Genomic DNA, 26,979 nt, shown 5'->3' on the forward strand with positions numbered 1-26,979 from the left:
GGTGGAAAAGGTCTGAATCAAAGTATCTAGTCTTCCATTCCAGTTTGTGTCAATATTGACAGATTAAAAAAAACAATTAGTCTTGTATTCAATCTATTATTCAGATAGCCAACCTGTTCTGGCATGATGGCTGGTTAATTTCTAAATTCACAAATACAATTTCAATCCTGTGAAAACAAACAAACAAACAAACATCTTTTTAAAAGTAAACTAGTCTTAAGACCAACAACCTGTGACAGAATCTAAATAAGAAGCCATTTTTACTTGTGAAAATAAACCAAAATTAATTGAACCAATATAAAAAGTTTTAAACAATCTAGGAGCTATCAAGAGTCTAGCTTATCTTGAATGCAGAATGTTAGTAAGTGGCAAAAGGAAATTCCTCCCTAGAGTGAAAGCTCCAAATGGGCAGGGATTTCTGTTGGTTTCATCCATCTCTGTTTCCCCAGTGCCCAAAAGGGTGCCCAGCACCTAGGAAGCACTCAGTAAATACAAAATGCTTTGTTTCAATTCAAAGACTTAGTTTGTTGATGTTAGGAAACAGTATCTTAGCTTAATATTCTAAAAATGTTATTGAATTTTATAATTTTGTCATAGTCTCAAATATTTTGAAAGCTCTAACTAAAAAAAAAAAAAAGTAAACCTAAATGTAAATCTTCCTGAAAAATTTTCTTTCAGAGGTTGATTTGGGCATAATAAATTTGATAGACAACTGGAAGTAGCTAGTTTTCCCTTCTAACTTTAAAAAAGTCCTATATAAGAGAAAGACTGAATTATAAATTAATAAGCAATAAACATCACATCATTATACATATGGGAAATGTTTTCTTATAGTACAGTTCTAAGGTGCTTTCAGTGAAAAAGATCCCAAAGTCATTTCAAAAATGCCAAACATGACATCCTATTTGGTAGAACTGAGTAGAAAATTAAACAGTGGAAACAGACCACATCTTATGTTACAGTATCAGTGACAGATTAACAACTGACTAAATTCTACACATCTCTCCAAACGCATGTATACTTAAATGTAACTCAATTCATCGTTTCTTTTTCTTTCGACCTGTTTTTGTTTTGTTTTGTTTTTGAAAGCACAGAAGGCTGTTTTCTGGCTATAAAAGTTAGCCGGTATTATCATTACTGGAAAATGGTGAAAATTAAACCTGTTTTCAGGCTTACTCTATGAGGACGGCTTTAAATTGCACGGTAAAGGAATGTGCTGGACAATGCTTCTGTCTTTCAGAGTGCTGCCTATTTCAATACACCAAAGATTCAGCCATATATATATATATGTGTGTGTGTGTATGTATATATATATATATATATATATGTGTGTGTGTATATATATATATATATATATATATGATACATTCTACCTTACCCTAATCATGTATACATAGTCCTTTAATGCCTCTACTATTCATTAGACAATGATAAATAACCATAACATGCCCTTACCTGTAATGCTCTTGGGATAACACAACTTTGGTAACACTTGCTTTCTAAGGGGAAACCATTAATCATTCACATGCCTTTGGTCGACACCATCAGTCCTCCAAAGGGCTACTTATGGCTCTCTGTCCTAGGATACTGGTGTCCTACTACATGTGCTGACATTTTGCAGGAGGTAAAGCTTTCGCTTTCAGGAAGTGGAAGAGGAGAGACACGTGAGAACATTGGCACATAAAACGTGGCTAATTTTTTCTTGATTACATTCTAGTGCATTAGTCTGGAGTTGAGGGGGCTGTTCGTTTACTAAAAGGTAGCATTTGCTATTGTAATATGCTTTTCAAAGCATTGGGAATTTCAGGTTTCCCTGAAAATGGACTTTGTTTTTTGATACAAGGTGAGTGGGAGAAAAAGGTGAAAAGAACACACAAAAAGGATCTTGGATCTAACCCAAAAAGGATGGGAAATTTGCAGTGGTTTTTAAGTGCTAAACTCAAGAGGACTGCCTAATCACAGCTGGGAGGATTCTGCAAGACAGTCTTGTTTTTTTCCTAATGTATGTGTAATTATCGATAACCCAAAAAATGTCACAGGAGTAATACCTACTGTAAAAGGGAAGTTAGAAGATCCCCCGGGTCTTGTAACCGAAGTTAAATAAAGTATGTAACTATAATAGATTTTGTTTTGTTTTTGGAAGCTCTGCACAAAAGCTACCATTCACAGGATTAATGAATACCTTTACATAGTCCAGGTTTTTTTTGTTTTGTTTTGTGTTTTAGTGTCTGTTCGATTTGCAAAATCAGTTCAACTACATAAATCCCTGTCCAATAAGCCATAGTTCACAGGTGTAAAACTTTGCCATTTCCATAGATTCAGTAGAAGGGATTTCTTTTCTTTAAACCCTAAAAGGTGAATACAGAAATCAGATATGCAGTTTTTAAGGAAATAGTTACATTCAGAAATAACCTTGAAAAGTTCACCAATGATTCCCTCTAGCAAGGAAAGTCTAGTGTAATCTGGTCCCGCGTCGAGAAATCCATTCCAGTTTATAGTGCAAGACCTTTGTAAGGGGCTGTCCGGCTGCCCGTCATTACTGTAAGTACCGGTACACCTTGAAACAGTGGTTTCCAGAGTCTGCAACCACGACATGGCCATCTGAAGTCAGGGCCAGGCCTTGGGGGCCATAGAGGGGGTCAGCAGATGTGTTAATATAGGACAAAAATGATCCGCTTCCATCAAAAACCTATAAAAAAATAAAAAGCCAAAGTGCTATAGAAGTTATAGTAATATGATGAAATAGAGGAGTTAGAAAACCCTTGATGCTAATCTTTTCAGTATAAAAGCATGTGTGTAAGGGGCATGTCAGTCAGGCATCCAAATCTTGGTTTCGGCTCAGGTGGTGATCTCAGGGTCGTGAGAGCCAGCCCTGCGTGGAGCTCCGCACACAGCACAGCTGCGTAAGACACTCTCTCCCTCTGCCCCTCCCTCACTCTCCAAAATAAATAAAAATAAATCTTTAGAAAAACTATGCATGTAAGCCCACAGATTTGTTTAGGTCACTATCACATATCCACTCTTTCCCTCTACTTAACCTTGCTTTTTCTCCTCTAATTCTCTATGCCCCAGAGTCATTGACAAGGAGGATGCCACTGGCCAACAGATTTCACTTACATTCTTACAGTGGTCAGTTTGAGGGGAATAGCCATCAATGGTACCTGAAAATGAATGACCTTTGTTTCTTTCTCTTAGTTTTCACTTTCCCTCCTTCCAGCCTCACATCCCTTTTTTATTCCCAATCATAACAGAAAAAGCAGCAACAGAGGTATGGTTGCCATAGTATACTATGAGAAGATCATTTATTTTCCTTTTCAGAAAAGAGGAGTTTTAAGAAGTCAATGGTTTACTATGTACATTTGTGAGGTTGTTGGTTTTTTTTTAAGATTTTATTTTTAAGTAATCTCTACATGCAACATAGAGCTCGAACTCACAACCCCAAGATCAAGAGTCACATGCTCTAACAACAGCCAGCGGGACATCCCACAACATGTACGTTTGTTTTGCTTTGTTTAGTTTTAGGGGGAGAGAGGCAGAAGGAGAGGGAGAGAGAATCTTAAGCAGGCTTCATGCCCAGTGCGGAGGTCCATATGGGGCTCGATTTCACAACCCTGAGATAATGACTGGAGCCGAAATCAAGCGTCATAAGCTTAACCGACCGAGCCACTCAGGCGCCCCATGTATATCTGGATATGAAGTAGTCTTCTTTTGGTCCGTAAGCTTCTGCCATGATGAAATAAAAGGAACCCTTCTCTTTCGTAAGGCCCAGGCTTGTTTCTTTTGACCATTCTGTTAGGCCCAAAGATGTTTTAAAAGGCAGTGTGATGAGGCAGGTGCTTATGAGGGCCACAATCCAAACAGCTTACCATCTGTGGTCTTATACTGAACTGCTTTGTGAATGTAGTGCCCTGTCTGGCTTCTGGCTTTCCATCACATACAGAATGCCTCTTTCAAATGTAGATGTCAGCTGGCATAATTAAGCAAGGTAAATATAACAGAGAAATAAAAACATTTAGAGTTTCATTTATAGCCTCAATCTTTCTTCTTCCTTCTTTTTTAAGATTTTTTTTTTTTTTAAAGTAAACTCTACACCTAATGTGGGGCTTGAACTCACAACCCCGCAATCAAGAGTTGCATGCTCTAGTGGCTGAGTCAGCCAGGTGCCCCTCAATCCTTTTTCTGGGAGGTAAATACCTATACCAGATTCAAACTGCTGACTACTGCTGTCTTCACAAAGACATCTGGATGCTACTAGATTTAACCAGTGCATTCTGAGGTCCCAGGAGCTCTGTACAGGGCCACATTAGCAAGGATAAATAGGCCCGTCTGCAGACGTATGTTTGGATTCATGGAGGTGTTTACACAGAGAAATGGGGGGAAAGAATAATCTTTCTTTAGTCTGAGGATTCAAAATCTTTGTTCTTAATTTTTAAAAAAATCATACATTTTTTTGTCTAGCAAAGACTACAGACCCCGTCTGAAAATAGTGTTTTAATATTTTTTTCTAGACTGTAACCACTTTTATTATTCTTTTATACCCAAATAAAATGCCAAATGCCATTTACGACACCATTATTGCTCAACCATGACAACGTATTTAAATTCATTACTATTTTTAAAGTTTATTTTTGTTAACTTTTATTTTATTTTTTTTAGATTTTATTTATTTGAGAGAGAGAGAGAGAGAGAGAGAGGAATAAGAGGGGGGAGGGCAGCAGCAAGGGAGGAGACTCCCCACTGAAAAGGGAGCCTGACTTGGGACTTGATGCTCCAGGATCATGACCTGAGCCACACAGGCGCCCCGTTTTTGTTAACTTTTAATTTTGAAAAAATTATAGGAATCTGCACTGATAGTACAGAGAAATCCTGTGTACCTTTCATCTGGTTTAGTAGAACACTCCAGTAAAACCATCCGAGTCTGGAGATTTCTTCTTGGGGAGTTTTAGAAAATTATGAAATAAAACTTCCTTAGTAGTTTTTGGGGTATTCAAAGTATTTTATATTGGGTGAGTTGTGGGATTTGTACTTTTTGAGGAATTTAAATTGTCAAATTTATGGCTGTAGAGTTGTTCACAGAATTTCTGTATGACTGCAGAGTCTGTAATGGTATTAGTGGTCTGTGTCGTTTCCTTTATCAATCTTGCCAGAGGTTTTCAATTTTACTGCTCTTTTCAGTGAACCAACTTTCTGTTTCATTGATTTTCCATATTGTTTGCCTTGCATTTCATTGATTTCTATTCCTATCTTCACCATTTCCTTCCCTCGGCTTGCTTTTAGCTTGTTTTGCTCCTTGCTCTCCAGCTTCTTGAGGTAGGAGCTCAGAATATCGATTTCTGACTTTCTAATGTAAGCATTTAGTGCTGTTAGTTTCCCTCACATGTAGAATGGTTGTTACCAGAGCTGAGGAGTGAGGGAAAGGGGGAGAAATTGATCAAAGGGTATAAACTTCCAGTTAGAAGATGATTAAGTTCTGGGGATCTAACGCACAGCGGGGGAATTATAGTTAATAAAACTGTCTTAGGTACTTGAGAGTTGCTGAGAGGAGACCTTTACGTTGTCACCACAAAAAAGAAATGCTAACAGTGGGATGGTGATGGAGGTGTTAACTAAAGCGATAGTGGTAATCGTTTTGCCGTATTTATCAAATCAACATGTTGTACACCTTTAACTTACACAGTGCTATATGTCAATTAGATCTCAATAAAGCCGGGGGGGAAAATCTCCCTCTTAGGACTGTCTTAGCGGCACTCCACAAACTTCGATATGCTGTTATCTGTGTTTTCCTTCAGTTCGATGTGTTTTTAAGTTTTCCTTGAGGCCTCCCCTTTGATTCAGGTTATTCAGCAGAATAATGTTTTTAAATGATTAAAACAAAATACATGGGGTTATAAAGGAAAACCATCATATTAAAATATAGTTATCAAAATTTCACAAAATGGCAAGATAGTAATATGTGTACTTTCTTAACACAATAAGGTAACAAGAAAGAGTGATGTGTCTAATACTGACTATTTTCAAAGAGCGATGAGCACAAATGGTAATTTGAGATCTTGCAACTGTAATATGGAAATTTCTGTGATTCCTCGCGGTGACAGAGTTATAGGTATTACTAAAACTCCTGTGACTGTTGCCTATATTCATTGTTAAAGAAAATGATAGTTTTTAGTTAGAAGCTAGTAGAACTAGTAATAAAATATTTTGGTTCAATGGACCTCTTGAGTTCTATCCACTACACACTTTAGGATTCACTCTGGTAACCTGTTGATGTTCTTCCTACTCTACCTTCCTTAGTTCAGCACTTCTGGTGAGATCAAGTGGTCTATGGAGAATCTAACCCATGAAGAATGGAACACATTCCGGTTGGGAGACAGGCAATTCTTCACTTTCAACAAATAACAATCCCTCTCCACAGATACATTAGCATTTCCAGTTACCTGGATCCTGCTGTTTCCCCAGTCCGCCACAATGATGTTTCCATTTGAATCCACTGCTACACCTGTTGGAGCATTAAACTGCCCATTTCCTTCTCCATTTGAGCCGAACTTCAACATGAATTCTCCCTCCTGATTAAACACCTGTATGAGATATTTTTAAGTGGTTTTATTTTAAATCGAGAACAGCTGAACCAACATTATGAGTTATAAAAAATATGTATAGAGCAGGTTTTTTATAACAAGCCCTATGATTTAAGACATTCTTAAAAAAAAAAAATCTACAAAGTAGACCCCCACGTCATTTATGCTTCCCCAATTTGCTATATAAATTTGATTTATTATTTATTAAATCACTTATTTCTAACTTAACATCTGGTTTTTGAATACTTGTATGAAAAATGCTTTTGTTATAAATTATAAAATATATACAAGTATAGGGTAGGATGAGAAAGTGGAGCTGTAATTTTCAACCATATAATTCTTTCTGCCTTTAAGTAAATAGTCTCAAGGACAGACATCGTGTTTCTAAAGGATGGGTGATCAACACTGGATCAGGACCTAGGAGTTTTCGTTAGGCCAGATGCTCTGATTTTATTACCATTTTGCAAAGTCGATGTGAGAAGAGAGTAGGCCAGACTTCACACCTACAGCAGGGGAAATGTACAGGTGTGCACATGCGCGTGTATATCTGTGCTTAATGGCAAAGGTGAGGAATCAAAAGAAAGGCTTTTAATGTATTTTTTCAAAATATATACTTAGCTAAGATAAAGAGTTTATATGACCATAAGGCTTTGCTGGATGGAGTATACCGAGGGGAGGCGGGTTGACAGAAGTGGGCAAAAACCAGAATTCTTTGGCAAATTCTCTAATATCTGATATGGAAAAGCAATGGGTTGTTGTGGTTAATTAAATATTCCTATTAATGGAGTGTTACTGTAGATGTATCAAATACAGATTATTGATTTGGAGAGAATTAAATTTTTAGTATGTGTTTAAATATAAGATAGAGCAAGCACAATTTTTATCTTGATGATTCAGACGATAGTTAATGGTTGTGAAATATCTCTAGGACATTATTTTAAGCTTCCATTGTCATCTAGCCTACATGCGTAAAAATACTCATTAACAAATGAAAAAGTATTACATGCAAAGCACCATGGAGAGTAACGGTTCCTAAAATGTGGAACTGAGGGATTTCACTATACCTGAGTGCAGATCTAATGGGAAAATGATCTCAGGGTCTTTTACAGATTCTCCTGTTGCCACCTCTGTGATCATGAAAGATGAAAACGACTCTTCCTTTTAGTTATATGTACTGGGAAAGTGAAGTGAGACACTTCATCTCTAAAGGCTAAACTTCATTTAAAATGAAAAAGAAGCATGACTGCTTCTTGAATTACCTAACTTGCCAAGTAAGCAAGCCACCTCTTCGGTTCTTTGCAAAGAATAAAAAAAGAACCAGCTTTTACTAAGATGTTATAGCTTAAAAATCTTTCCTGACTACTTTTATCTCATTTCACACAAAACATTCTTGTTTTAAAGACCAACGAGAGTGTTTGCTGGTGAGGACACAATCTATTATTCTCTCATCTTTACAATAATCTTCTACCAATAATCTTTTTGTTTGTTTGTACTGATCTCTCTGAGTAAGTATGTTTTCCTTGGCATGATCCAAATGGCTCAAACACTTCTGCTCTATTTTGAAATGACAGAGAATGCCAAATTTAGTCTTACTTGTTTTGCAATGAAAAGAGAATGCATGCTGAAAGCAGCTAAAGAACTAGACCATTTGTCAGCCCTGACCTATAGGCACAGTTTTCACACTGACCACCAGAGAAGTGCCTGGAACCCAGAACCACTTCTAACTGCCACGAGTTACATGGGAAACTAAAGCCCAACTATTCCACAAAAGCTACATGGCAACAGCTATCAAAGAGAAGAGAAAAAACAAAATAGACTGGTTTTCTTAAATACGAGGAAAACTGAATTTAAATTACTAAAATAGGGATGCCTGGGTGGCTCAGTTGGTTGGACAACTGCCTTCGGCTCAGGTCATGATCCCGGAGTTCCGGGATCGAGTCCCGCATCAGGCTCCCAGCTCCACGGGGAGTCTGCTTCTCCCTCTGGCCTTCTCCTCGCTCATGCTCTCTCTCACTGTCTCTCTCTCAAAAAAATTAATAAAATCTTTAAAAAAAAAAAATAAATAAATTACTAAAATAGTCTACCTCTACTGTACTGAAAACCTGAAGTATTATCAGAATCTTAGGAATTATAAATTTATCATAGTTTATTTTTCCCGCCTAAGACATCATTTAATTGCTTGTAAATTATTCAGATGAAAACATATTAAGAGGCAGATGTGTGAGCTGAAATAGTTTTCACAGCGGTGATATAATGGCCAAGTTTTTTGATAACTTTCATAATCCTTTCCTGATTTCAAAATCCCACTCACCTTAAATACCACCTCCACTTGGAAGTCTTCCCTGTTAAGTCTTAGTTACAGAAATCTGCTCTTTGTTTTCTTCTGGATACTTAGAGACCTTTATATGTACCTCTTTTAAAGAAATCGCTTATTGCTACCTGCCTTGCATGTTGATTACTTACATCTGTTTTATTTCCTTCTACATTGTCAGCCAGGGCTGGTAAATAGGAGTCCTCCCACATACCAATGCCAGTTGGTTCATAGAGGCTGCCTGGAGCACTGGGACGGAAAGGCTCTGAGGCCACAGTTGCGCTTAGTAGAAAAGAGCAACTTGATTAATAGGACTGTCTTCGGGGGTGGTGGGCAGCATCTATGCCAGGCGTTTGCTGGCCTTTGCTCATCTACACCGGTTACCTTCGGCTTAAATGCCCTCTAGTTAATGATTCCTCTACAAAGAGAGGGAAGGCTGGAAGCGTGCTACCAGACTGTGCCTCCTCTCGTTACTCTTCTCACACAGGACTGTTACAGCCCTCTGGGAGGCCAGCCTAAGGCCCAGTCCCTACAGCCCCTTTGAGGTCTCCCTCCTCCCCACCACTACTTTTCTCACAGTCCTCTTGCTTTCACCGAGACAGGTCCTGTAGAGAGAGAGACTGAGGGCGGTGAGGGGAGTGTGGACAGAGGTCTACCACTGTCCACACAGGAGGCAGCCTGAGAAATAAGCAATGGTGGGGGTCCCTTCTCCTCCTCCAGCCCCATTACCACAGCCCACCCTGCTCTAGTCTTTACACAGGGACTTGGTACCCACCAAAAAAAGCTCAAAACCTTTCCATCTTACTCAGGTTAAAGATGCCTTCAGGGCAAACTGGGGAAATGGAGCAGGGAAGGACTCAGTAGATGGGCGTTGAAATCTCATCCCTACGTTATTATCCCTATGCTATTCCAGTTATCAACAAGAACAAACTATTTTTTGCTTTGGTTGCCCAATGGTTGTCTCTAAATGCAAACTTCAGTCACTGGCCTGTATCACCTCTGCTGTTTCCTTATTATCCTTCCTTTAAAAATGCCTCACTTTAGGGGTACCTGGGTAGCTAGGTGGCTTAAGTGTTTGCCTTCAGCTCAGGGCATGATCCCAGGGTCCTGGGATCGAGTCCCGCAATGGGCTCCTTGCTCAGCGGGGAGCCTGTTTCTCCCTCAATCTGTCCCTCCCCATGCTTTTGCTCGCGTGCGCGCTCTCTCTCTCCACCAGACAAATAAATAAAAGCTTAAAAAAAAAAAAAAAAGCCTCACTTAAAAAAAATGTAAATGAATTTACTTCCAAGGAAAACTTTCTATCATTTCTGTAAGAGTAAAGCAGTACCACTTGATGTAAATAGAAGGTAACCCTAAAAATAAACATATAACTCTCCAAATAAAAATGCCTGCCAGTGCTTGGTCCGTGCCCACTGGCGTCCCTTCAGGGGAACATGCACCACACCTTGAGAATCGTGGTCTAGAATGTGACAAAACATTTCCTCATTTCAGTAAAATGACAAATCTGTTCTGATTCATTTTTATACGTCCTGATTGGATCATAACAAACATCAAATTTTTCCTCCCCACTCCATACCTAGTAAGGAAGATGTACCACACTGTTCCAGGGAGCTGAATGGGCACTGTATTCTGGGGAACACCCACACTGTGTGAGGGCATTCTAAGTATGAAATAGCTGTAGGAATGTATACTAGGGCTATTTCCCTCCCCAACTCTGGTTGCAGCAGAATTATAATATCTAATTTTGTTTGAAAGGCATTATGGTGCAGATAATTAAAAAATGATCTAGTTTTAATTTATCGAATAGCCACAAAATACGAAGCTTCAGAAAGTTCTGCCTAAGTTCAAGCGACTGCTTTTTCAAATTTCATTCTGTAGTCATCACCATTTACGCCCGTTTCAAATTAAGAAACTCATCAACCACCCTATTTTGTTCAATTTTCTGACTCTCTAAAGTCTGTATGTCCAAATTAAAACCTGCACCTCAGGAAGAAGCAAAATCTACTCTTTGAGGTTAACTCCTTTAGTTCCTGTGCATATGTATCATTATTATATTATTTTCTCTGATTGATTTCCCAATAAAAGCAGTTAAAAGATAACAATAATTGATGTGCTGATAGTACCTTGACAGAATGATTATGGAAATCCGTAACAATAATCTCATTATTGCTATTTACAGCTGCAAAATGGGGACCTGCAATAAAGGTGAAAAAAGTAAGTGACGACTGTAACGATAAAAAGGATTATAGCAACACAGCAGTGACACAATTTAACCTATTTGATACTTAAGAAAGAACAAAGAATCACAGTCTCCATTCTTGAAAGATCATTCAGCCAGAACTCGGCTCGAGATCCCCTGGGTCCTCTACCCTTCTACACTTGGGACTGTCCACTCTGGCTTCTTTTAGAGCAAGCTGAGAGCACTAGCAGCCCTAACGAAGTGGAATGAGCAGTAAGCATCAGAATTCATCCTCCAAGCCACCATCTGAAAGTCACATCTGCCAGCTTCCCTGAGGACACTTTAATCCTTTCAGGGCCCTCAGGTCCCCCTGAGGAAAGATGTGGTGATTCTCGGTCCTGGGAAAAAGACTCCAATATTTAATATTTTTTAAAAAGTAGAGCAGAAATCCATACTCGGTAATTTGGGGTGACATTCAGAACCTGGCAGCACTGGAGACAAAGCACAAAAAAAAAAAAAAAGATGATGCAAATTGTTGTCAAATGCCAAAAGCATCCTCTCAAAAAGAAAACATAATAAACTGCTTTCAGCCTCTTCTTGCAGATGTGAAAAACTAAGCAGCTTGTGCTTGCAAAAGGGCTACACCAAAAAGAGAGGTAACAGAACTGCCCTTCCTGAACATTCTAAAAGTCTTGCTCTCCTATCATCACCTAGGAAGGTGAAAAAATTTCTCATCCAGAAGCTCTTTAGACAAAGCTACAGCTAGAGAGAATTAGGAGGAACACTACTATTTGTCAAACATCTTTATTTTTAAAAATATTTATCTTAAAATTTATGTTTTACTTAATACTAATATTCAAAGATCAGACTTCTGAGTTGCACATGGCTGCCAAGAGAAATCACACATGGCCTGCAGCCCAACTTACTGCGGGTAGAGTCACTGAGAAGCATCCCACCATGCTTTCCCTTAAATTTCATCCCCAGTGTCTTTCCCAAAGCCGGCAAACACTGGGGATTGAGGCATCTTCCACATGCTCCAACATCATGCAAATGTGAGCAGAAGAAGCATAAAAAAGGGGGTTTACATATTACCATCGAGTGTACCTGCAAACTGCCTGTCCCCATTTCCTCGGCTACCAAACCTGGTGACTATCTTCCCATTTGGCTGGAAGATAAACACGCAGCACGCCTTGTTGTCCACCACGATGATGTGCCCGTTGCGGTCCACAGAGACTCCCTTGGGCCCCATCAACTTTCCGGATCCAATTTTCGTCTGTTAGAAACAAGTACAGAGAAGGAGGTTTAAAACACTACAGAACATGAAAGCAGACATCTGTTTTGGTGCAAATGTACCTGAATATACGGGGGTGGACAACTACTCAGAGGTCACGGGCTTGGTTTTTGTCACGTCCATTAACTGCTCCTAAGATTTATGCGAAATCCTTACTTTTTAAGGGGATCACCACCAAAAATGTTCTTGAATCCCCCTAGCTGATGTCACAGTTCCCTTGTAGAGATGCAGTGTGGTCTAGCAAAAGATCACAGGATCAGGAGGAGGGAGACATTCTACACCTGTCGCTTGCTTTAGACACACCTAGAATAGCACAAGTACATTTGATTTCCTCAAGCTTTGGATTCCTTATACATCAAAAAGTGTATTAAAAAAAAAAGACTTCAGGAACTATCAGTGGCATTTTTGGAATACGTACAAGTAAAACAATGTCAAAGGTATTTACTGTATAATATAGCCCGTATTAGGCAGTCGTTAAAGGGAAGCTATCATTGTCATTATTGGGATCATAATTCATATCAAAATCACCAAGCCTCTGGCATTGGACTTCACCAGTGTTAAGTTCCATGAAGGCAGGAATCATGTCCGTTTTATCCACTACCGTGTACTTAGAGCCTAGTGTACTTCCTGGTGCCCAACAGGGACTCAACAAATATTTGCTGAATATATTGACTTCAAGATCCTAGTATTATTTAGGGTAACCATGATGATTGAATAGTTCCGGTTTTCAGTATTTTAAGATGGGAGAAAAGCATTTGATTTCTCTCAAACACATACCATATTCATTTTAAATCTTATTCATTTTTCTGAGTAGACTATATAAATGCCTGTTCATATACTTTTATAGCAACATTATAAAGAAGTATTTTACTCATGCACCCATTTATTTACTTATGCTTTATAGCATTAGTAAATGGAGCACCAACTCTGTGGCTGAGGGTTGCAGGCACTGAGTAGGCAATGCCAAGACTAGCCCTTACCCTGGAGATGTCTCCGTCACATTACAGAGAAAAATACGGTCACTGGGTCCTTTTTAAAGTGCCTGGTATTGAGTGTTTGATTTGGGAGACTGGGAGATTTGGGAGAATTCAAACAGGCGATGTCAGAAGCCAAAGAGAACAAAAACTTATTATCCTATTAAAAACTTAATAGGATGAGTCACTACAGAAAGGAAGGAGAGGGAGCACCCAAGGGGAGGGAGCAGCCAGGCCGAGTGCCCAGTGACGAAAGAGGCAAGAGCCGCCGCTCCCCTAGGCACCGAGACTTAGAGGGTAGAGTAGATCTCTGTGTGTTTTTATAAATGCTTCCTCAAACATATTATTAAACAAACCAAGGTCCTGAACAATGGGTATAGTCTGAGCCCACCTGATTTAAATGGGTTTATGTCTGTATATGTATTCCTGGAAGAGAAGGTAAGAAGTCAGCGGTATTACTGCTGGCAGAAGAAACTCTAACTTTTGATTTGATGCTCATCTGTAGGGTTAGTTTAAAAACCTATCTGCATGTATTACTTTTTAAATTAAAATTTTTAATCCCCCCAAATTTACATTTCCATAGGTTCTGTTTTAGTCCTCTTATTTTCTCTCTCTGCCTGGTAGAAATATAACATAAGCCATATCTGTAATTAAGACTTTTCTAGTAACCAACATCGGAAAAACTAAGAAAAAAAAAGGAAAAGTATGTAAATCATATACTGTATTTGACCTAACATATGATAAACAGTTATTTCAGAAGGTAATCAATATTAAAATTAATGATGATATATTTTACATTTTTTTTACTAAGTCTTTAAAATCCAGTGTGTATTTCACACACATAGCACAGCACAGTTCAGACCAGTCCCATTTCAAGAACTCAGCATCCACTGTGGCTAGTGGCTACCAAACTGGACAGCGTAACTCTCTACACTTCTTCTAAGACCTCATTTATGCAATGGCATCAACTTTCACCTCTGTGTGTAAGAGTCTCAAATCCGTATCTTTAGTCCTGACCTATTTTACAAGTTATTACCCTAACTCAACCAGTATTAAGCCAAATTTATCTCCTTTCCAGCACTTTAAAAAAAAAAAATTAGCACCTCCTGATTTCCTAGTTTCTTTTATGATACCACAGTTCATTCAAACTCAGGATCAAAATTTCAGAGCCAAATTTACTCTTTTACCAGTTGGAACCTCAGTTTTCTCATCTGTAAAATGGTAGCTATTGCATTTACCTCCTGGGTCATGCAGATTCTGAAGGACAGTGCGCCAAGCACAGCAGATGGCACAAAATCTCCTTCTCTCCACCCATTCCATTGCTGTCATACCTGTCACTCAAGTATTAACAAAGACATGCAGGTATGTGCAGAAAGAGGGTATGGAGAGAGGGATAGGGACTTCTTCATAGTGTGGGATTTTTCTTTCTTACAAGCTTATAGATGAGATTCAAATTTGTTGTCTTGAGTACGAACAGACACATTTACTTAGGAAGGAAACAATGGGATTCTTCCAAGGGAATCTGTTATATAAATTTGATTCTGACTTTGTAAATTAGCTCAGAGATCAAAGAGGCTGTACCATAACGATCTATAAAGATACTGTATTCTTTCATGTTGTAACGGAAGATATGTCAGTAGAGATCAAAAGGAAGTGAGGACCCTCTGATTATTACAAGAATATTATTCTTGAATATATAAAACCCACATAAAACAGCATATATACATACAACACCTAACACTATGAACACTAGCTGTACTTTAGAATGCCTCAGTCATATAATACCAAATAGATGGCAATTACATACAACAAAGACAGAAAATAAAGGACTGTTGCCATTCCATCATGCAGTAAGAGCTAGAGCAGGTCTTAAAAAAAAAAAAGGGCAGAAAACCTGCGATGTTGAGTGCAAACCTCTTTTTCTTCTACTTTCATCACTCCCAGCGTAGCTGCACCAGATTTTACCATGTTAGTGTGAACGTGAAAGTAACATTCACATGTTAATGTGAAACTAAGAGTCACTGCACTTGGCCTGACGTGTCCCCTGTCTTAAACCCAATAGTGAGCAGAGGTATTTTAGACCCTGACTTTGAAACAGGTAAATAGAAGTATTTAACTCAACAAGTAGATCCTTAGATTGAAGAAGGAAGAGATGAGATATTTTAGGATATGCTGGGGCCTCTTTGTCTGTTCTAGGGTTACAAAAGCCTTCTGGGATGGGCTGAAAGATGTAAATCGACAGAAAAGATGGCAAGGAAAAAATCAGAAGCAGAGAGGAATGAAAATTAGGGCTAAGAATTTGGTGAGTAGAAGAAAGAAAAGGGGTAAGTGGTTATGTCTCTAGAACTAACTAGGAACAAACACAAAGAATTCACCTTTGTGTTGAGGGTTTGTCTTTCTGAGCACATGTTTAATTTTACTGAACACCATGAAAAGAAAATAAGTATCTTTCAGTAAATGGTCGAGCAAATGGTAAGTCGGATGAGCTCCCATTACAGTATTAAAGCATTTTTACTTGCTATCCTTTCACTCCCAATCAACGCCTACTGAAAATAAAAGGGTATGCTGAAACTCTGCCTTATCTGTCCTCTAGAGGGCACAAGTGTTATTGTTTATTCCAATTACTACAACAGTATTCCAGCTGTGAGGATCTGGATCTCCCAGGTTAGTGTCTATTACATACAGACTATGGAAAAATTGAATGAAAAATGCGTAATTCAGGAAGGTCTCCTCTCCTAAATATAAAACTTCAGTTTCAAAATGTCTTAATATAGTAGATATAAAATATTTCAGTATATTAGACATAAAACTGCTGCCTTTATACTTGTTTTAGCATTCGTTTATGAAGTTAGAGACAGGTCATGATTTTGCTAGAGTATGTAACACAAGGAAATGGGTTGTCTCCAAATTAGATGGATGTCACTGAACAGTTTTCCTTCTGTTCATGTTAAAGCTGTTGTATTTGAGTATGTCTTACTACAAATACAATTACAAAAACATAAAAAGAAGGGGAGGAAGGTAGAGATCTAGAAAGGCAAGAGACCTTTCTGTGTATGTGGCCATCATATGGAGTCATCAAATTTGTGGTGGAACAAGAAAAAGAAAACCTCAAGGGCAGTTGAAGAATTGTGTGGCATTTAAATTGAAGAATGTGGCGGAATTAGAAACTACAGCTTTTGAGTCTCCTAGATTGAAAAGATGCTGCCCCACATAAAACAGAGGCTCCCATCTGAGGGTTAGTAATAATGGAAGTAACTTGTTTTAATAAAAATGAGGGGTGACTGTAGTGATCCAACAACTAACTTTAAAAAGGGAAATATAAATTCCTCCAAAAAGAAACTACCGAGTGAACTTCGTGTAATCTTCAGGATTCCAAAATAGATTATGAAGAGCATCAATCTCTCAAAAGATGGAAAAGGAAGTTCCGACCAAGTGCTGGCAAGTCCTGGAGTCCAAATCACAGCTGATCAAACAAACTTCATTTTTGGACAGGGTTACTGGACGCAGATGCCTTTTTCATACAAGGCAATATAAAATCCAAAAATAAATCTGTAATCCTTACCCAAATCCCATAAAACATATATTTTTTTAATCCAACTTTGACATAGGAGACTATCGAGGCTCAGGGAACTTATATCAGTAGTTCATAAGTTGCAGACCTGGGATTCCCAAGGGCTGATTTGTCTGAGTGAAAGTACATGAGAAGCCTCTAACAGGCTGGACAGGGCAATACAGGAGGCACAGTGCTTATAGACTTCGAAAACATGTTTGACAAAGTGTCTCAATCTTCGTGAGAACAACAGAGAACAGGCTACATGATAATATTCTTTGAGGACACCTTACAAGAGAGATTCCTGGTATCCCTAGCAGGCTCTCTACTCTTCAGTGACTTGCTGAAGAAAGAGATGATGCTGGGGACAATAGCAAATATGTCAAGTGATGGGACCCCCCCCAAAGTACAACTAAACTCCCCTTTGCTCTGTGCTGCCAGCCGCCATTTTCTTTTCCTCCCAATTCCTATTTACACATTTCACTAGTAGGTTTTCAGATTGCACCAAACAATGTATGACTGATTCGAGGCTGACACAAATTGTTTTGTGTCATTCTGGTGTCATTTTTCCTCAAGAGGCTTGTAGGTTTTTCAAAGATACAAACCAGGTCTTACAATTCTGGTTCTCCCATATCATCCTCTATAACAGGCCTGAGACAGTAGAAGGCAACTTCACACATGCCAATCTGTGGGTTAAGTGGGGAGATATCAGTGGCCCCTTCGATACCCTTTTCTAACAGCTATTCTTCATTGCATTTAGGTAAATATGATCATACGTAAAAAGAAAGTGACTGAGCAACCTAACAGCTTGACAAAATGAAGCTGCTATTTCCTATATATAAGATTTATGACAATATCACTGTTCCTCTCCATAAAGGTTAGATGGAACAATGTGAACAGGTCTTTGTATATGAGAACTTGTCGAAGTTCATCTTTATAGTTCCTATTTCTTCTCTCTACTGTTTAGCAGCCACCTGGCAGCTTAATCTTACCTTAAACTTGCCATCAGAAGAGAAAATGCTAACCCACTTATTATCATAGTCTGCGATGATTATGTCCCCGCTGGGATGCACAGCCACTCCTGTGGGCCGCTGCAGCTGCCCAGGAGAGCGCCCTCGTATGCCAAACCGACTTTTGAACTGGCCGTCATTGGAAAATATCTGCAAAACAAATGACATTCCTTGGAACGTGAACTTGCACAGAAATGAGTGAGGATGAAACAGTCAAGAACACGCCCGTCATATGTACTACAGGCCAGGACAAGCAAATCCCATTTGAAGAAAAGCCTCTCCACAATTGTAGGCTTCTCTTTCTTTCTTTGTACTGTAGATCTGAAGTCTTAAGTAGGAATATGCTCAGAAAGGTATATAATGAGGGGCCATACCTGTACACATTGGTTGTTGCTATCTGCAATTAGTATCTTTCCACTTGTAGACGCAGCTACCCCTTGGAGATTTGTAAATTCTCCTTTATTTCTTCCTTTGGTACCTAGAAACAAATTATAAAACCACAGAGATTAAGCAACAGAGAATTAGATCTTCCCGTTTCTTCAAGAGAATTAGTCAGGCTTCCATAGGGAACCTGAGAATGTATTTTTTAAAATTATACTTGAAAAAAAAAAAGCACCTCTCCCACCATGACCTAATGCATAGGCTCCTAAACATCTCTTCCAGACCAATAAAGTTTTTGTAAAAATCACTTTTTTTAGGCAAATGCAATCTTGTCTTAAGCTGTAACTACATAGTATTTTAATATTATATTAATAATCATATTAAAATATATGTAAGATTTCACAAACAATAAAAAACCTAATACTACAATCGATCATATGCAACAGTAGAGGGCCTTATTTTAGAGTTTTGCTGAAACCCCACCCTCTCACTCAGCAGCTTCTGGAAGAAACCTGACTTGAAGAAGCTTCTAAGAAGCAGCTTTCAGTACATTTAACAAACCACAGGGCCTCAGACGTTATAAAACTAGCAGGCTGATGGTCATGTAATGATTAACTTACGCATTATTTTCAAAGACTCAGTATCTCATAGCGCTTTCTGGATTAAATAAATACAAAAGGGGACGGAAAGTTAATTAATCCAATAATACTCTCATCCATACTAGGCTTTTCAATGAGAGATGAGGCAGGAGGAAGAAAAAAGTGAGGGCGTCTATGGGTTAACAGATGTCTCTTTTTGTTTCAAAACAAGTATTTGTAACTTATTTCAATAGGACCGTGTAACTATTAAGGGACAGAAACAGACTGAACTTTGCTCAGAAAGGACCAGGAAGGAGGTTTCGATTTTCACCATTAGAAAAAACTACATCTCAGCTTTTCGGGGGCACTTTTTATCATTTCATTTCACCCTATCACTTCATTTTTTATCCTACTCCAAAGAGCAATGTGATCTTTTGGCTCTAGGCATGAACGCGGTGCCGTAGGCACGCGGATGGTGGCTGGCGTCAGACACGGGCTTACACACTGCTCAGAAATGCTTAGACTCTTCTGAAACAGATCTGTGGGCTTAGGAAGTGACACTGGCAATGGAATTCAGCTCGGAATAAACTTGACAGCAGAACTGCCGGGCAGAAACATCTTACTTGGATCACCTGGTCCTCACCATGTAACAGAACCCAAGTTCATCTGCCTGATGTACAGCAAAGACAGACTCCGAGACATGGGTGGGGTAAGCCACAAGGAAAGGGCTTACTCTAGAGGCAGCCATTGGAGGGGACGGGGAGGACAAGCCTCCAATCTGCCTCCCTGAAGGAGGAGAGGCAAGGAAATTTAAAGGCAAACAAAGGAGGTCTGGGGAAAAGTTGCAGCTACACTTCTTAGTCTGCAGCTTGGATCAGTCCGGTGAATGCTTTGGTTACTGGCTTCAACCTGATCCACAGGGCAGTTTGCTGTTTTACCGAAATCCAGGACTCCGCCAAATTTACTCACCACCTCTATGTCTCATCTACTCTTACTAACACAAAAGAAAAGTTTGAGATCCAGATTTTCAAAAGAACATCTTCCACATTGTGGAAGAATGAGTTCTATCTGATATCAAACGTATCAGAAGAGATGATCTTTTATACTTGACCTTCGGAGAATCCCTACAGTAAGCGTGTTTATGATAACAGCTAACGCTCTCTTAAAATGACACATTGCTGTCTGTTGGTGGCAGGGGAGGGGGTGTTTAACTCTTAAGGGAGGCATGTGCCAACATGGTATTTATTAGCTCCTGGGCATTCCTGCTGATGTCTGAATTCAGTTTATATATATTTAAAGATTTTATTTATTTTTCAGAGAGAGAGAGAGAGAGAGAGCGGGCGTGCACAAGCAGGGGGAGTGGCAGGCAGGAGAAGCAGGCTCCTTGCCCTGGGACTCGATCCCATGACCCTGGGATCATGACCTGAGCGCCAGAAGACAGACAGCTAACGACTAAGCCACCCAGGTGCCCCATATACATACTTTTTAAAAGGTACTGGGGGCAAGGTCAAGAGTTTCTCAAGAATGAGACTTAATTTGTCAGGAATATTTGATAAAAAACAAATGTTTTTATGAGCAAGAGGTATGAGCAAGAGGAAGAACTAAGGACCAAGTAAAGAAACACAATAAAAAAGCAAGGTCCTACAGCTCAGACTGGAACATATACAAAAGAAGTGCCTCCATAAAAAAACCCCAGGCTGTTCTAGGTCCTTCCTTATGTAAAATGGGAAGGGCACCCATAGCTTGGAGGACACACTGGGAAGGGAAAGAAATACTGAAAATGGGGAGGGGAATAAGAAACACCTAAACAGGGTAGATGGACTCTGGTGCTGTCCTTCTGGCCCAGGCAAGGACAGAAACCTGCCTGTTGCCCTCTTTTATCTAACCGTTTGACCTGCTCAGGACCAAGCCTATTCTACTCAGAGAAGGCTCTGCAGGCAGCAGGTTCATGTTTGAAAGGAAGGGAAAAAACCATGGGAGAATAGAGCTTTAGCAGAAGCTAAGGGGTGCCTTAGTCAAAAGATTTCATTTTCCTTCTGCAAATGCTGAAGGAGAGAATGTACATGAGCAAAAAATACTAACACTTTCATCTTTGCAGAAATGAACATACATTTCTGAGCGTAGGCGAAACTTGGGAAGACATCTCTTTGGGCTCCACGTCAATACCGTCTGGAACAAGGAGAAGGCTCTGCCCAGTGTGAAATGAACGGAGATGCTCAGAGCCTACCAATACCGGGTCGTGAACAATGGAAACTTGTTGCCAAAGACCACGCTGCTGGAAAGACTCTACAGCCTCTACGAAGCTCCAGGGCCACGTGCTGGCCCAGCTCTTATTCTCCGTCTCAAGTTAACTAGAGCTTGAGTCTGCTGTCCCACGAATAAATAAAATCACAGGATCGGAAGAACATCTATTAGTCCAGGTGTGTGTGTGTATTTTTAAAGATTTTATCTAATTATTTGAGAGAGAGGGGGAGATGGCACAAGCAGAGGGGAGGGGGAGAGGGAGAGGGAGAAGCAGGGAGCCCAACTTGGGGCTCCATCCCAGGACCCTGAGATCATGACCTGAGCCAATAAGCAGACACTTACCCAACTGAGCCACCCAAACACCCCTTGACTATATATTTTTGAAAAAGCTAGATAGAGCAGACACTGCCATTTCAATTTTATATTTATTTTTAAAAATCTTTTTAAGCCACGTGGCTTAGTATTCAAACAGCTGGGGTTGGCATGACTGATAATACCTTCTGATTCTTAAGGGTATCTTTCATCTTGTCAGAAAGTATTGATCATTTTTCTAAAAAATCTATTTGAGTTTTTAAACATAGCAGGATCACAGGGTTATTCCTGAAGATCAAACAAAACTACCAGCATATTCTTGAGGGATAGCTAATGCTATCTTCACTAGCAATTAATTAAGCTTCAAAAATATTGAGGGTGTGTAATAATGTGGAAATACAGCATATTATCATGCTGAAATGCCCACAATCCAGCTGTTTATAAAGTATGTTGGGACCAAAATAAAATAAATTCCAGAAGTTAGAAATAATTTGGGATCATGCTTTACTCTTCAAGATTTTTAGTATATTCTGTTCGGACTACAGAATCCCCCCTCCAAACTATTCTACATAACGAAAACTAGTTCTTTTGTAATGAATATAAATGTAACATAAACACACATAGTACTTATAAAATCTTTTCCTGACTACGTTGATGTACAAGATTTCATTTGGTGGTTATGTTTTGGCTAGTAAAATGAGTAACACCAGTCTTAAAAGTAATTTTAAACAATTTGGCAACAATTCCATAAGATAATTAAACTGTTTTTCCCCAGATGTTAAACTAGCCCACGAAGCATGAAATGAATATTTAAGCCAACGGCTTCTCATCTGTGCTCCTCCCGGCCACCTCCACCCATGCCCCCGGGAAGATCACTCAAGGAAAGCCCCTGGACTGAAATAGGGATCAAGAACTGTGAATTTCCTCCCATCCCCACTCCAACTTAATAGGAGAATTAACGCTAAACAAATCTAGATACTCTGAATGGGATAATGCAAGAGGATGAACTCAAGCAAAAAACAGGGTCTAACACAGGCTCTTCAAACAAGTAGGTGCTTAGCAAATATTTGTCGAATGAGTGAATGCACGGACAAATTATTAGCAACAGAGTAAATTACACCCCACGTTACATCATGGAAAAACAAAATGTTCAGTAATATTTACAGCATTTTCATAATATATTCTCTAATGTACTTCCTGGAACAACCCCAAGAGTTAGCAGGACAAATATTACTGTTCCATTTTATAGATGAGAAAATGAAGCTAGACACATCACAAAGGTAGTAAAGACAGAGAAAAGAATAAAACTCAGGTCTCCTGCTCTTATACACATCTTTTTTTTTTTAATTTTAAGTGCTCTCTACACCCAGCATGGGGCTTGAACTCATGACCCCAAGATCAAGATCAAGACTTGTATGTTTTACTAACTGGGCCAGTCAGGACTCTCCCCCGTTTGCCTTTTTAAAGATTTATTATTTTAGAGAGAGTGACAGAGAGACAGAAAGAGCCAGGTGGGGGGAAGGGGCAGAGGGAAAGGGACAAACAAACTTAAGGAGACTCCCTGCTGAGCAAGAACTCCTATGCAGGGCTTGATCTCAGGACCCTGAGATCACAATCTGAGCCAAAGCCAAGCATCAGCCGCTCAATGAACTGAGTACCCCAGGTGCCCTAGAGCTCCTGCTTTTTTCTAAGTAGACTTTAGCATACCAGGTTCTAATTAAACTTTAGAATACCAGGTTCCTGATTACCTCTAGGCTCATATGGCTCATGATTTCTCTCTAAGACCCTTAGGAACTCCATCCCCTAGCACATGGCATTTTAACTGTTTAACTGTCTCTCTCTAAACGTTAGTTCTCCGAGGGCAGGGGCAACATCTGTCCTGTTTGCTGCTGCACCCCATACCCCAGCACAGCGCCTAGCACTCAGGACATCCCTTTTACATTATAAGAAAGCCCACTAGAATATAAAGAGTACAAAAGATTGTTTCATTCCATTCTTCTCACTGACACATTAGGTGTATGAATTGGTGTATGAATTACATAATTTGAAACAATTCAGCTGTGATTCTTTCACTCCCTCCCACGTCTTCTGGCTTCCCTTTTGTTTAATGATTTTCTTTAGTAGCTGACAAAACCAGCTCACTGCTTCTAGTCAGCAAACTCTAACAGTGCAGGGGAAAATAATCCCGGTGTTTCATCAACAGATGCTCTAAGCTACCTCCCTAAACTCATTCAGGATTGTTTTCCAGCACTCAGAGTTAGCACAGTAACTCATTCACAGTGGGCATATAATTCAGTTTTCAGGCGTGGGAGGTATCAAATCTCTCAACTTTGGAAAACCATGGTAGTTAAAAGACATTTAAGATGAAGAGGAATCGTCATACGATTAAAAAGGCAGGGGTTGGGGCACCTGGGTGGCTCAGTGGGTTAAGCCTCTGCCTTCGGCACAGGTCATGATCTCAGGGTCCTGGGATGGAGCCCCTCATCGAGCTCCCTGCTGGGCAGGGAGCCTGCTTCCCCTGCTCTCTCTGCCTGCCTCTCTGCCTACTTGTGATCTCTCTCTCTCTGTGTCAAATAAATAAATAAAATCTTATAAATAAATAAATAAAGGCAGGGGCATCAGAGGCCCAGGTGTCTCGGGTCCTGCCCTAAAGCTTTTGGAGCCCCCATTTCTTTAGGAGGAGGGATAATTATATGTTGTGGTAATCTGGCTCTTGAGGGGCAGGAACCATGGGAAGAGCTCTGACTTGTAGCTCTCGCCCACTTCTGTAGTGTAAATGCTCCCCTCAAGGCTGATGTCCAGCTTGCTAACGTGAAATCACGGAGCCCAGAGTTAGGAGGTGGTGTGCACGCCAGCATGTGCCTCTTATGTTGTGGTAGGTATTCTCTGCTGTGGGGGCATTAGGAGCTGGAAGGGTGTCGTCCCTACCAAAGATTTTAAGTAAGATTTTTAGTAAGACACCACACAGAAATGGACTGCACAAAGCCTGGCTCAGAGAACACTTAGTCCTTCCTTCTCTTCCGCTCCCCATCCATCCCTCCTGAACCACACTGAAGCTCATGATTTAAAGTAACTTCCTTATACGTTTCACTCCCAAATGGATCTCTAGCCCTGGTTTCTTTGCTGAGCTCCAAACCTACGCTCTAAAGTGCTTAGGGTACACTTCAGCCTGGTTGATCAAAACTGAAATCCGCCCCTTTCCTGACTATCCTTACCTGGGTTGATGAGGATAATAGTAACAACAGCCAACATTTATTGACTCCTTACTATGCACCTATATTCTTTGAATACATTTTACATATGTTATTTTAATCATTTCCAGATCAAGTACACCTTAATACCATCCCTATTTTATAGATAAAGGAACTGAGGCACAGAAGGTTACATAATTTCCCCTAAATCATATAGCTAATAAATAGCAGGCTGGGATTTAAATGAGGGAGTCAGTCTTTTCAGTTCTTGACTGTTCTTCAAGACTTAGGTTAACTCTTACTTCTATACAACAGCTATGAATAAAATGTCAATTAGTATTACCTCCCTTTGCCTCTCTAAAGTGGACTGCGTGTCATTCAGTACCAGTCGTCATGCGAAGCCCCTAGGAGGCGGGTGGTTCTTCTCCTACCCATTTTATGGAGGACACTGAGGCACTGAGAGAAGAAACTTAGCCAGGACCGCACAGATGAGGAAGTGGCAGTGCTGGGGCTGGGACCCAGGACAGCCGGCTTCAGAGTGCACAGCCTTAACTGCCACTCACTCTACCCGCTCACGTCCCTACAGCACGCAAAGTCACACACCGAGAATTCAGTCTGGTCCCGGAGCCTTGCCCCCTCTGTCCTGAGCATGCGTGTATTTATTTGGTGGTTTCTTTCTTTATTTATTTTTAAGATTTTGTTTACTTGAGAAAGAGAGAATGAGAGAGAGCACAGTGGGTGGGGTAAAAGGTCAGAGGGAGCAGGGAGTCTGCTGCAGGACTCCATCCTGGCACTCCAGGATCATGACCCAGGATCATGATGAGAGCCAAAGGCAGTCACTTAAGGAAGGATCTGAGCCCCCAGGAGCCCCTTCCTGAGCCTTTATAAATTGGCCATTTCCTCTCCACTGCACTGAAACACTCTGAACCCTGGCACTTGTATTAGCTCAAGTGGACTACTGCTTCCTGGGGGAGACTTTACATGACCTAGAATGCCTCCAGGCTCTCTGGAAATAAACAACTTAGTAAGCCACCACACTACATCACCCAGTTCAGGGCCTCCCCAGAGACCCGGCTATGGGTCTCAAACTCCAGTGAGCATAAGCATCACTGCAGCTTACAGAAACCATCTCCCTGGCCCTCCCCAGAGACTGAGACCAACGTTCAAGCTCCTTATCAAGGAAAACACAGCCTTCTCTCTGCTTCTATTTCATTTGAGGCTCCAAGAGGATGGCATCGTTTACGGTCCTTGAACCGCTCAGTTTCTCACCTTCCTGTCTTTGCACCTGCTCTTCCTTCATCTGAAGTACCCTTTCTTCCCTTATATCTGACAGTCCCTTTCAGAGCCAGCTTAGACTTAGAGGCTATCTCTGGGAACCTTCCAGGACTCCTTGCCACTCCGGCGTCTGTGTCTTGACTGAAGCTGAAGGTACATTTTTGTACACGTCTGTCTCCTTTGGACGGTCGCCGCCTCTAAGTCACAGTCAGAATCTCATCCCTCTTTGTACCGTGACCCAGCCAAGTATCTGGCACATAGTAAGTGCTCAACAGCAGAGTTCCATCTAACTTGGGGGCTGGATAATTGGTGAGGAGGGTGAAAATGGGAGTCAGATTTAGCCCTGAAAAATCCCTTCCATCACCCAGAAAGTGAGGATTCATTCTCATGAGTACACAGAATCAGCACATTATTTATGGTTGTTGAATGAACCCTCATACATGTATTATGAAAACTATACATCCTGAAGCACAAATTGAGTGCCTTGAGTATGTGTGAGACCAGTTGAGGGGACAGTAGAATCGTGGTTACCCTGCCAGGTTTAGAACTGAATTTCAGTGAATTTTGGTTACATGTGGCAGGCTTCAACACAGCACAGAGGGACTGGTCAAACTGTGTGTGTTTTTTTGTTTTTGTTTTTTAAATAACATTTTAAAGGTGTATTTTATCTTTTTTTTTTTTTTTTTTTTGAAGATTTATTTCTTTGAGAAGAGAGAGAAAAAGAGAGACCGTGACTGGGGGGGAAGAGCAGAGGGAGAGAGGTAGACTCCCAGCTGAGTATGGAACCCAAAGCAGGGCTCCATCCCTTGACCCAGAGATCTTGACCTAGCCAGAGTCCTAAGCTGTATGCTTAACCGACCGGGCCAACCCAGGCGCCCCCCAAACTGTGCATGTTCTATTGTTATGCACCTAAAAGCTGAATTGTAGAGAGAAACTTAAAGTTCAAAAACAAAATTATAGAGATGCCTGGGAGGCTCAGTCAGTTAAGTGTCTGCCTTTGCCTCAGGTCATGATCCTTGCTCAATGAGGACTCTGTTTCTCTCTGCCAGCCACTCCCCTTGCTTGTGCATGCTCTCTCTCTGGCAAATAAATGAATAAAATCTTTTTA

The 26,979-nt window shown here is 40.2% G+C and overlaps 1 protein-coding gene across 8 annotated transcripts in view; it reads right to left on the reverse strand.

Annotated features, from left to right (window-relative positions):
• Positions 1-2,122: 2,122 nt before the first annotated feature.
• The window catches only part of TRIM2 (tripartite motif containing 2), a 159,868-nt gene continuing 135,011 nt past the window's right edge, over positions 2,123-26,979 (reverse strand). For 7 of the 8 annotated variants that reach the window (XM_032855496.1, XM_032855492.1, XM_032855491.1 and 4 more), the window contains exons 7-12: positions 18,265-18,368; positions 17,873-18,040; positions 12,158-12,338; positions 11,010-11,080; positions 6,435-6,575; positions 2,123-2,689 (exon numbers count right to left, since the gene is read on the reverse strand). In XM_032855496.1, the coding sequence (XP_032711387.1) occupies positions 2,537-2,689; positions 6,435-6,575; positions 11,010-11,080; positions 12,158-12,338; positions 17,873-18,040; positions 18,265-18,368 (818 nt within the window). In that variant the 3' untranslated portion in view covers positions 2,123-2,536. The remainder of the gene's footprint in view (positions 2,690-6,434; positions 6,576-11,009; positions 11,081-12,157; positions 12,339-17,872; positions 18,041-18,264; positions 18,369-26,979) is intronic. The other variant, XM_032855493.1, reaches the window with a different exon arrangement.

The sequence above is a fragment of the Lontra canadensis genome, unplaced genomic scaffold, assembly GCF_010015895.1.
Source record: "Lontra canadensis isolate GAN:19392208 unplaced genomic scaffold, GSC_riverotter_1.0 scaffold10, whole genome shotgun sequence".
In the NCBI taxonomy this organism is placed as follows: Eukaryota; Metazoa; Chordata; class Mammalia; order Carnivora; family Mustelidae; genus Lontra; species Lontra canadensis.